The sequence below is a fragment of the Leptidea sinapis genome, chromosome 46, assembly GCF_905404315.1.
Source record: "Leptidea sinapis chromosome 46, ilLepSina1.1, whole genome shotgun sequence".
Taxonomy (NCBI): Eukaryota; Metazoa; Arthropoda; class Insecta; order Lepidoptera; family Pieridae; genus Leptidea; species Leptidea sinapis.
Genome location: NC_066310.1, coordinates 6,527,676 through 6,539,719, shown reverse-complemented (window position 1 = coordinate 6,539,719; position 12,044 = coordinate 6,527,676). Strand labels below are relative to the sequence as shown.

Here is a 12,044-nt window from a genome sequence, read left to right as displayed (position 1 = left end):
AAATCAGTTAACAGGTAGTTTTGTTTGTGTGATTGTCATCATTTTTGTTTCTAAATAAAAAAAACAGCATACGAGCGAGCCACAGGTGAGCGTGATAAGAGAACCAAGAAATAAGGCTAAGAGCCACTACATATGCACACGCATTTCATATCTATACGTTGTTCCTAACACACTTAAGAGACACATCGGATTGGACCTTTATCGTTCCAGTAGAGCACATAGTTCTAGGAAGGTTCTAGGAACTATTTCAATCTGGAACTATATTGGCCTAGTAGTGATGTACTCAGCTTAATATTTTGGAAAATTAAGATCGAAACTAAAATATATTTTAAGTATTCATATTCTTATTTCAAGAGCATAATAAAAATTTTGGTGATATTGTGTTGATAAAATATATTTTCAGTTTTGATAAAACATGATTAATATTTTTTTTAAAGTGGCGGATGCCGAAGGCCTAGTGAGAAGAAAATGAGTAAAGAAAAATAATTAAACTAAAATTAATGGCTTCAATTTCTTTTCCGTAGTATTATATTTAATTGAGATAACAAACTTGTGAAAAAAGCTATTAACAAAATCTCCTCTACCTCGAATCAAGTCCATACTTTTCACCGACAAATAAAAAAAGTAGATCTTTTCAATTTTATTGGGTCGCTACAGATCGATTATTAAATTTTATTTTGCTATTGGTTAAAAAGTAAATAACCGCCAAAAACAATCACATCTGACCAATAAGAAATCTGTAAGTAAATGAAGTACGCAATTTCCGTTCAAAATGGCTGACAAGACTATGTCTATTTCTGTTCCATCAGAAAAGCCTATAAAAGTCGAAAAATGGAAAGTTAAACAAGGCGCATTTGTGTCGCAAGGACAAATATTATTTTTATATAGTGATTCATCGGGTAATAACAGTGGATTTAAGAAATTTAAGGCATTGCGTGCAGGTACTATTCTAACCATCAAGGTGAAAGAAGGCGACACTGCAGAGCCTGGGTAAGTGACGTCGGAAGTAATAACTATAAATAAATAAACTTGTGAAAAGTATTATAACTTTAAATCATGTGTAAACATGGTTGTTTTTTATTATGTATTATGTTTTATTTATAAATTAAACGTTAATAATATTCTTAAATTGGATGCAGATGCTGCTTTGGTTATTTTCGCGCCAAATTGTTTAACCTTTGCACATAATGTTTGTATTTAATTTTCATTTTGCAGAACATGCTTAGCCGATTTAGAAGGATGCAAACATCCTACTGTTATGAAGGATATGTGTGCCGAATGCGGTGCAGATTTACGTGTAGACGAAAGAAAGAAATTGGAGGTAGCTGTGGTGCCTATGGTACACTCTGTACCTGAACTAAAGGTAATTTTGTTACTTAAGAAAGCTTTATACACTGACAGCCTTTGAAGGAATATGTAATTACTAAGTACTATAATTATTCTAGATGTTATCAATCAAAATTAGAAAACTTTACATTATATTAACTAATTACAAGTAGTATTTATTCAGACTTGTATACATTGTTCATATCAGTATGATTTTTAATATAGGTATCTGAGGAACTGGCACAAAAATTGGGACGGGAGGATGCTGATCGTTTATTGAAAGATAGAAAGTTGGTCCTTCTAGTGGATCTAGATCAAACACTAGTTCATACTACAAATGATGATATCCCTCCAAATTTGAAGGTAACTAAATTTACTATACTTTATTGCTAATTATACCAACAACATTATTTATAAAATATTGGTGAGATAGTATAGTAGAGAATAGTTTTCTCCCATATTTATTAATAATGCTACAGCATAAATTATTTTAATTGTTTTTGTGTACTCTAACTTTTGCTTTAATTATCCTTTTATATTTTCCAGGGTGTTCTTCATTTCTTCTTAAGAGGCCCGGGCAGTCAAGGAAGATGGTGTCACACAAGACTCAGGCCGAGAACAAAAGAATTTCTGGAATCAGCAGCTAAAATTTATGAGCTGCATGTCTGTACATTTGGCGTTAGGCAATATGCACACGCTATTGCTGATTTGTTAGATCCAGAGAAAAAATTTTTCTCACACAGAATATTGTCAAGGGATGAATGCTTTGATGCTAGAACAAAGTCGGCTAATCTAAAGTAAGTTTACAATAATAGTATCATCACTCATCACATATTTTTAGGCTCAGCGAAGGTACTAACAACCAGATAAACTGGATTGATTTATATAATACTAGTTTACTATCTGTGGCAAGACACACTAAAACCATGTTTGTTTATAATTAGAAAGTAAGATGTGTTGATTAGTTAATTAAATATTATTATTTGTTAGTTAAGTAAATATTGTATCACTTCCATAGTTTTAATATTGTAAAAAGGGTTTGCCCTTATATAATAAATAAATAAATAGTCAACGGTACAATTTTATGAGAAAAAATGACAAGACAAGTAAGATGTTACCTGATGGTAAGAGATACACCCTGCCCATAACATTACAGTGCGGGATTCTTGAAATACACTTCACTTTGAGAGTACTGTTGAGTAAAGTCTCAATAGCTAAATTTCACAAGCTACAGCACCCCTTCCAACTGTAATACAAAATTGCTTTCACATTACTGTGCGATGGTAGGAGAGTTGCCACTGTGATACCCACCTAGCTGGCATTTTGTATAAAGACTCCTCCTACTTCCCTTGGTGGAAATGAGCATGACTCATGATATTAATCATTACATTCACAAAATCACATGATATGTGTTATTACCAGGAGGTAATATTTGGGAAGTACTGTATAGTAACACTAGTGTATTGGTATAGATTAAAAATTGGTATAGTGTGGCTCACTGTTATAATTAGCCAAAAGATTCCAGAAAAAAGTGTGAATTTTTTAATAAAGGAATGCCCAATGTAACTGAGATATAACCAGGGGTGTAGCTACCGCCGTATCTGCAGTAGCAGTTATACGGGGCCCCTGATGTGCATAAGTAAAAGTTAATAAAAACTTGCCAGAAAAAAGGAGTGGAGAGTGTATATTTTATTTGAATTGCTTGGAAAAAGTGACAGGTAGATAATTATGATGAATAAATATTTCTTTTAATTTTATGCAAACATTTTTTTTTCTTTTGTGAGAAATCTTTATCTTATTAGGGCCCCCAAGCAAATTTTTATATGGGGCCAAGACATGCTATGCCACTGGATATAACTATTATTGATTGTGTTCTAGGGCTCTCTTCCCATGTGGAGATAATATGGTGTGCATTATTGATGACAGGGAAGATGTTTGGAGACATGCTACCAACTTAATTCATGTGAGGCCATACTCATTTTTTCAGTCTACTGGAGATATTAATGCCCCACCACCCCTCAGTATGTATAATTTTATTTATTGCAATTGAGATGTTCCAATAAATATGTATGAAAGTAGAAAGTATGTATGAAATTTTCATACCTCTTTTACAATTATATTATATTTATAATGTTCAATATTCTATATAAAATAATTTTCAGGTGATGATAAGCTAAAAGCGAGCGAGAAAAATGGGTCTGTTCTACGTCAATTGCCAATGTTGGATTCAGAACCTGATAAAGGTGGAACTGGAGGTAGTTTTAAAGATAAACCAACAGAAGATAACTTAAAAGAAGCAAAGTCGACCAAAGTAACTGAAATTGAAAGTAATGCTGAAAATAAAGATATAAATAATTTGTCTAATGAAAGTTCTGGAGAACCAGAGGATCCCAAATGGATTGAAACATCTGATGGACAAATTGAAGTTGAAGATTCTGATGATTATCTAATATATTTAGAAGATATCTTAAAAAGGATACACAAGTAAGAAATTATTTTTTATCAACTTGATTATTTAGTTATGTGAAATAAAAGTCATGTAATATTAATAAATTTTATATTTTATTTAATATTTTTTTCACATTTAATATTCAAATGTACAGCTTATGATCAAATAAGAACTTCTATATCTTGCTTCTCATTGTAGTAATTTACCCAAATTCTGGATTAAGATACATGTTGCAGGTTTTATGATCGTGCAACATCACTCACAGTCCAGAGATCAAAAGTCATTCTGAAGACTTTCTTTTATTAAGTACTTAAAGAAAGACAGATACGATGACAACAGAAAATGTAAAAAAAATAAAATTAGTATAAGCTTGAGACAAGTTGTTAACAAAATTATTTTTCAGGCAGTTTTATGACATGTATGATAGTTTGGGGCAGCACCAAATACCGGATCTTAAGTTTATAATACCAGAGGTAAAAGGCCAAGTATTAGCTGGTACCAGTTTAGTGTTTAGTGGTCTGGTTCCTACACATCAAAAGTTGGAGACATCTAGAGCATTTCTAGTGGCAAGGGGCCTGGGAGCGGAAGTGACCCAAGATTTTACAGAGAAAACCACACATTTAGTTGCTGTAAGATCAGGTAAAAAATAAGTTTATACATTTATGTTATGATAATTATTTATTTATTTTGATTTGATTTTTGATGCTGCCCTCATACCAAAAACTAAAAGTTTATAGTTTTTTTTGTGAACAACTTTTGAAAACATTCCTGATTCTTATTTTGACAGACAATGCAATGTCTATGCAACACCAAGAGGTCAAACTATCCAGATATAATAAAGTATTGCATAAGCATGGATCTGATGACTACTGGTTCTGAGTTTAGTTATTGTTAGTCTTAATTGAAGCAGAAATGACTTAGTACTCCATAATAAATGAGTAAATTTGTTGTGTTTCCTTTCCTAAGGCACAGCTAAAGTAAATACCAGTCGCAGAATGGGCGAGGGCAAGTCAAAGGTTCAAGTGGTAACACCAGATTGGCTGTGGAGTTGTGCAGAGAGATGGGAACGGGTTGATGAACGATTATACCCCCTTCAGAGAGGGGGACAGGTTTGTCTTAATTCATTCATCACTAAAGTCATGCCATGCCATGTATATTACCAAATATTATTTAATGTTACAATTTTATAATAGTATTTTTAATATAGATGATAACATTGATATTCCTTTTTTAATTTTTCTTAATTAAAAAAAAAAACAAATTCATATTGCTCTTCGAAAATTGTAGATTTTAGATAGATTAATGGAGTCGAACCAATTTTTGCGAGGGAATTGGGCGTGGTGCACATACGCAGTCAAAATTAAGAGCGGTGTGACGCGTCATCTTGTCCCAGGACTATAAATTATGTGACTAATGCCCAGATACTGAAATGTTACTCAAACCAAAGGTCAGTTGACGGCCTCTTAACTTAAGCGCTCTCTTATTTTCAAACAGAATACTTGAACATCACTCAGTCATATTGATATCTTCTGAAAATCTCGCACGCAACTTCATAATGGCAACATTTACGGCGTTGCCCGTATCTAAAACTCGGTGGTAAAAGAAAAGTTTTAGAATAAAAGTCTATGTGAACAACAAAAATAAAGTCAATGCATCTGCTGTAATATGATTTAAATATTATTATCTAAATGTTACAATTAGCGCCATCTAGTTTCTATAGGAATAAGCATAGACATGATGATAAACATAAACATATGGTGTTAGAGTTAAATAAAATATCTCCAGAATCCAGTTATTCCTCTTTTAATTCGATCAACCATTTTAAGAGAATCAATAGATAGGTTAATTGAGAGAGATCTGTAGGTCGGTCGAGACTATTTATAATTAATTTTAATAATTTTGTGGTTTACCTCTGTACACACCTAATCTGTGCTACCAAAACAAGTAATATGGAAAACATGAAAAATGTGGCTGTAATTTTAGAGAAACGAATATTATGTTACAATTAGCAAACAAGTTAAATGTAAATAATATCATTTTTGCTGCACGTTGCGATATTTGAATGTATTTAGCAATAAAATTATTTATTTTACAAAAACATAGAAAATAAATCAACGCTCAGTACATAATTAAAAAAGGGAAACATGGAATAAAGTTGCCATCGCATCGCAAATCGCATTCGAAACTGGCTGTCGCTGTACTCGTAACAAAAGCGTTAAACTTTACTCTATTCCAATGAGAAATAGTATTTTCCTCATTCAATAAGTGAGGAAATAGAAGAAAAGACACTTTTGCACTTTAAAGTAACCCAACTACACAAATGAATTTAAAATAGATTGTGACCACTATTAAATTTGAAGGCTGCACAATTAACTTGTTTCAGTATGCTGTATTTATTAAAAGTAGTGGCTAATTTATCCACTTAATTTGAGAAACACTTAAATTTAGGGCAATCTTAAATTTTACCTTTGAAATTCTATTATCTATTAAGCCCTTTTTATTCTGAGTTAGAGGATGTCTCTTAACTCAGTATGCCACTTGACAAAGGCCTCCTCTAGCTCTTTCCATTGGAGTCTGTCATGGGTCACTCTTCTCCAGTTCGGGCCCGCTGTGGGTTTGAGTTCATCCTCCTATCTTGTTTGAGGTCTCCTCTGGCTCCGCGTGCAACCTCTTGGATACCTTTGCAAATTGTACCTTTTGTAGCAACAACTTCTCATGATTTGGTTACATTATTTATTTATTCATAAAGGCTTACCAACTAAATACAATTTATTAACTTATGCACTAAGAATAAGAAGATATCAGTGTTTACATATTAAAAATACAATTATATAATTGTAACATTAGCTGTAGAGGAGAGTTTATGCCATAATTACTGTGGTGGAATTTAATGTGCATTGGGGAAAAAGTACTAAGCCGACAATTGAAGGCAGGCACATGCAAACCGATTTGTGATAAAAGCGAAGGACAGTCCATATCATAGCTTAAAAGTTTATGTAAACACAGCAATTGTGAAGCATTATACCCAATAACATATATAATGTTTTAATATCTTTCAATTAAACTTAAGTCAATCTTACTCACTGGTGATAAGACAATGTTACAGTGAGTGTTGGTTTAAAGCACTGTTGTATTTTTACACCACAAAACGAAATGGTTTGGTGTTTTTGTCGATTTTCGTCGTCACCTGCGCGGTTTTAGGCGAAAGCTTATCTGCCATGTTATTGCTGGTCTAATTTCTTTAATCGGTATAGTGTAGTAGACTCCCCAGTACTTAAACAACAACATAAAGCGAATGAATGCGATAATGATCTCTTCAGGCACTGTGAAATCTAATACTCTACAATATTTAATATTTGTCTTCTTATGGAACAATTTTTCGATTATGCTATTCAAAGTATGATTTGCCACAAAATACTAACTAATAACATTTAAGGTTCGCGCGGAACACAATATGTGGTTCCTCGTCCATTAAATTATATTGATTGAAAAATAGCATCAAAAGAAAAAAATTAAGAGATATTATGTTAAAATTGCACTTTTTGAACAGCCTGTAGCTTAGATTCTAAGTGGGTCAAACATCGGGTTCGTTGTCACCGCCCACCGCACGAGCGAATAGTCCAAGTATACAGATAGTTGTCCCGTTTTCGCATAGAGATATGAATTAGCGATAACCGGTTGAATGCAATCCTCATTTAATTATTTTTTGTTTTTAGACTTTGTCTATGTGCTTAATTAAGATTTTCTATTCTTAATTTAATTTATCATTACAAACTTTATTTTGCTGTTGTATTAATGTAAAAGATATTAAATAAAAAATTAATAAATTGTATCCTATTACAGAGTAGTGCTCGCAGGCCTCCAGCTCACTGTAGTAGTCCACCACCCGCACCACCACCAAATACGGTGGCCGCAATACGCAAGAGAACACCGTCCGGTAGATTCATGGATACAATCAACCCCCTTCTATCCTTCTCTAGTGATGACATTGCTGATATGGATAGAGAGGTAATATTTTCTTTGTATACTTAGTCCTTCAACAAGCTTGGCAAATTTGACATGTCATTATGGCAAGTAAATTACCTGCCAAATTTCCATATTTATGTGAAATTGCATCATGTGATTGTGTAGTAATGCAATGTAAGTTAATATGTTATATAAAAAAAAAGATGAAGACCACTGAGTTTCTTGCGACCGGTTCTTCTCAGGTCTCAGGTGAGATTTCCAATTAATGGTTTTTGACTTCAAAAAGTCATTTCATATCCTATTTGAATAAATTCACATAATATACTGATCACAAGTAATGTTATGCTTTTAGTTTGTATGTTTTATATTTTTGTTACCAATTTTTTTTTACAATTTTAAACAGGTAGAAGATATATTCAATGAATCTGATGAAAGTTCATCTGAAGAAGAGAAGGCAATTACTGATGACATTGATGATGAGGAAAATATTCCTGAAGACAGGTTACTCACACTTGACACAGAAAATAGTTCACAAGATAGGTAATTTAAAAATATATGGATAGTCAATCTCTGAAACAAGAGTCTTCAGGGTAGGGAAAAGTCGTGAAAGGAGTCAAGCCTCGACTAATAAGAAAACAATGCATATTCAGTTATGTAAAATTTCTTAATCTTTTGACGGAAATCGACAAAAAAAAAATTACAAATTACTCCTTTCACGAGTTTTCTCTAATACTTGTAGTTTCCGACTTGGCCATCACCACCCTACTGAAAAACCACCCTGTATATCTCGAATCCCTCGTTTCAGAATAGAACACACTAAAAGTTACACCCCTCAGTTAGCTTTATATTGATTATTATAAAGTAATTCTGAGGATGAAAATGCTTTTGAAGAGGTGTTTGACATGAATCCTTCCACTAAATTCAATATATGGCACACCATAAACTTAAATATTATAATCATGCATAAAAAAATGCACTACCTAACAATGGAATTAACATATTGTTGCAAGGTTTCCATGATATCTTAAAAAAAAGTTTGTAAATCTTAAAGGCCAGCAACACTCCATTGATCAAGACAGTATTGAGAGGTAGTGACCATTCAACATCACCCTTTTTTCATAGGAGAGGGAGAGGTTCTTATGTCTTGTTTTATGGAATAGGAGGACAAACGAGTGTACGGTTCACCTGTTATTAAGTGATCACCGCCACCCACAATCTCTTGGAACGCCAGAGGAATCACAGAAGCTGTGCTGGCCTTTAAGGAAGGTGTTCTTTAAGACTCAAATAAAAGTATGTCTTCCTACTATGGTCTGCTGTTCAGACCAAATTGCTACAACCAAACTGGGTTTCCATAAATACTACCTTGTACTATCATTTACTCCAAATGTTATATTTAAGGAATTGTGATAAATTTAAATATTACACCCATACACTTGTTATTAAAAAAATATTTAAACTATTTTTTCCTCATCAGGATACTTGATAATGATGTCGAGAGTGAATCAGAACCAGGTAATGAAAAAAGAAAAATTAAATGCCTTAATGAAATTATTATATACTATGAAGAGATTCAATAATTTGATTATTTACAGATGAAGACAGACCTCGTAAACGACCTAGACCTGCATCTCCCCCTACAGAAGATGATGATAGCTCATGGAATTTAATGGGAGCTGCTTTAGAAAGAGAATTTTTAGCACAGGACTGATGTTTTCTGTATCACTCTATAGATATATTATACTTTTTGTTTAATAAATTGTTCATTGGTTTTATATCCACTTATTTTTTTTGCAAACTTTTTTTTTGTTATCACTAATAAATCTATAAATAAGTTTTCCTGATGGATTTAACGTTTTAGTTTCTGATCCAAGTTTTCAAAATTTTTTATTACACTTTTTACACAAATTAACTTATTTTATTAACTCTGTGGTAGTGTCATAATCATATAAATAAATCGAGATAGGTCAAGTGGTCGAAGCATGCATACCAATCGTTCGCAACTAAATATTGCGAACATACCATTCTAAATGTACACTCATTACGCAAGTATAATTAAAATGCCATATTGCTCGGTTGCAAACCTTAAAAACAATATTGTTGAATTTAATGTTAAGCTAGGTTTTACATAAGTAAAGTCTATATACACTTTATAAACATACTCTGTTTTCTTTCTTTCGTTGATGTATTTTTCCGTTTTCCTTGTGGTAGTCCCAATTTCGTTTAGTATCACACTTCTGATTTAGTTGTAATCTGCTTCCTGGCTGCTGATTAGTTTGTTAATTTTCTGTATCTCCATAGTGTCTATGTCTTCTTTCTATTTTCTTCACCGGCTTAATAGTTTACTACTTATCTAATTGTCTACTAGTGACTTCCTAATCGACCAGTTAAATCCGCTTGTGGTTGGTCAAGAGATACTCCAACAGAACTTCCTTAAAGGCCGGCAACACTCTTGTGATTTCTCTGGTGTTGCAAGATAATGTGGGCGTCGGTGATCACTTAACACCAGGTGACCCGTACTCTCGTTTGTCCTCCTATTCCATAAAAAAAAAAAGAACTAGTAGACCATATTTTAGATTTGTATACTATTAAATACACTATACACACTCATACAAATTTCTCAGTGTATTTTACATGTAATATCTGACCAAACAGTATTATAACAGGGCCGTATGTCAGCTGGGCAGTGGGTCGAAAATATGGTTTTAGTGTTTTGTGGTGTGCATTTATAGTCTGTATGGTGGGGTAAACACAATAACTTTTGAAAATATAAATTTTTAACCCAATCTATTTCTAAAATTTTTAGACATTATAAACATTCCATTGAACAAAATTCTAAGTCTGCACAAAGATTTATTCCTCATAAATATATAAAATTATTTTGAATAAAAGTGTTTGAGTTTCAATGTATGTTTGGGATGATAATTATATTGGTTGTTGTATGAAAATATAAGCATTTTAAAAATATGATTTGGTTAAGTATTCGTACAAACTGAGAAAACATCTTGTTTTTAGAATTTATAAAATAACTGCTGTTTTTTTTATAAATGATAATTTTTTTAAAAAACATGTCATGTGGCTGTATGTTTTGTATAATTTACCTCAGTACAGCTATATTTTTAGGGCTGGCAGTGAGTGTGATTATTTTTTTAGAGATCATTTATGAAAGCAGTTATTCATAGTTTAGTCTAACTGTTAATATTAGAAAAATTACTGCAGGTCAGCATTTTAAATGAACAATAAATATTTATAAATACTATTAATGATCATAAGTCAAAGAGAGCTTGTGCATACAAGATATTAAATGGCAACCCTTTAAAAAAAATTCAAAAAAAGTTGATGTATTTTATAATTATTTTATTTTTCCAATTTGCTATAACTATTTACTATGTACACACTTACATTTAATACATTACTAAACTAGGGATTTTATAGCGCATAAGGATCCTCCTTATCAAATACATTAAATTTCGTATATGTGGGTTTTGATGTAAAATCTTTCTTTCCATCCTGCCATCCTCTTGGTTTTGCTTTGTTATAATCAAAACTTGACTCAAGTTTTCCATATAGTTCTGCTTCTTTTTCAATATCATCTCTGTACCTTTCTTTTGCCACTTTTTTTCCAGTTATCGGATCTGTTACATCCCCCAGTGGATATACGACTTCTTTAACCTCGTGGGTAATCAATTTAGTCATTTTGTGGGGCAGAGATTGAATTAAAACTACATCACCTGTCTTGCATATTTTGTTTGGATCATAACAATAATAGAACTCGTCCTTACGGAAATACTGTAAATGAACAGTTATTGATTAACAAATAATTCATAACAGCAATATTTAATCATTGATCTTATATAAAGTAAATATACTAACCATCAATAAATTTTCATCTAATTCTAACCTCTTTACACGGATTTTTGCGGCATTCTGTTTAATAGTAGGAACACACTGACCGAGCAGAAGAAATTTCTTGGCTGCGTCTTTTAAATGACTAGCCATTCTTCAAGATTATTTTTGATTTCTTTGAATAAAATTAATATTTTTAAATAATACCCAAAACCGAGTCTCTAAATAAACAAAATTGACAAGTGGAAAAATGTATCTATATCAAATGTCAAAGTGACACTTGGATTTTGAAGTAATTTTATTTTATGGCCTGGTAATGAGACCTTGAAGCCTGTCTTTTTTCGGTCACGCTTCACGACTGTTCACTAACTTTTAAATGTTATTTACTGTACTCTTAATATATTTGTACAAAGGCTTGAAATTATGTACATCACTTAACAATTGGATGTTGAAGTAGGTG

General features: G+C 32.2%; 2 protein-coding genes across 3 annotated transcripts; one reads left to right on the top strand and one right to left on the bottom strand.

Moving 5' to 3' along the window:
* Positions 1 to 756: 756 nt before the first annotated feature.
* Positions 757 to 9,515, top strand: LOC126977830 (RNA polymerase II subunit A C-terminal domain phosphatase). 2 transcript variants are annotated; one of them, XM_050826452.1, is made up of 12 exons: positions 757 to 990; positions 1,216 to 1,363; positions 1,552 to 1,689; positions 1,873 to 2,123; positions 3,205 to 3,347; positions 3,489 to 3,810; positions 4,179 to 4,414; positions 4,742 to 4,884; positions 7,619 to 7,783; positions 8,145 to 8,281; positions 9,216 to 9,253; positions 9,334 to 9,515. In XM_050826452.1, the coding sequence occupies exons 1-12, from the start codon at positions 773 to 775 to the stop codon at positions 9,447 to 9,449; spliced, it is 2,055 nt and encodes a 684-aa protein (XP_050682409.1). In that variant the 5' UTR covers positions 757 to 772; the 3' UTR covers positions 9,450 to 9,515. The 2 variants fall into 2 exon arrangements, with proteins under 2 accessions (XP_050682409.1, XP_050682410.1); XM_050826453.1 differs by lacking the exons at positions 757 to 990; positions 1,216 to 1,363; positions 1,552 to 1,689 and having other exon boundaries at positions 2,089 to 2,123; positions 3,205 to 3,289.
* Positions 9,516 to 11,078: 1,563 nt separating this feature from the next.
* On the bottom strand, positions 11,079 to 11,835 carry LOC126977858 (28S ribosomal protein S17, mitochondrial). Its single transcript, XM_050826496.1, has 2 exons — positions 11,612 to 11,835; positions 11,079 to 11,527 (listed from the first exon to the last, which is right to left on the bottom strand). Exons 1-2 carry the CDS (start codon positions 11,735 to 11,737, stop codon positions 11,168 to 11,170), a joined length of 486 nt encoding a protein of 161 aa, XP_050682453.1. The 5' UTR covers positions 11,738 to 11,835; the 3' UTR covers positions 11,079 to 11,167.
* Positions 11,836 to 12,044: the final 209 nt, after the last annotated feature.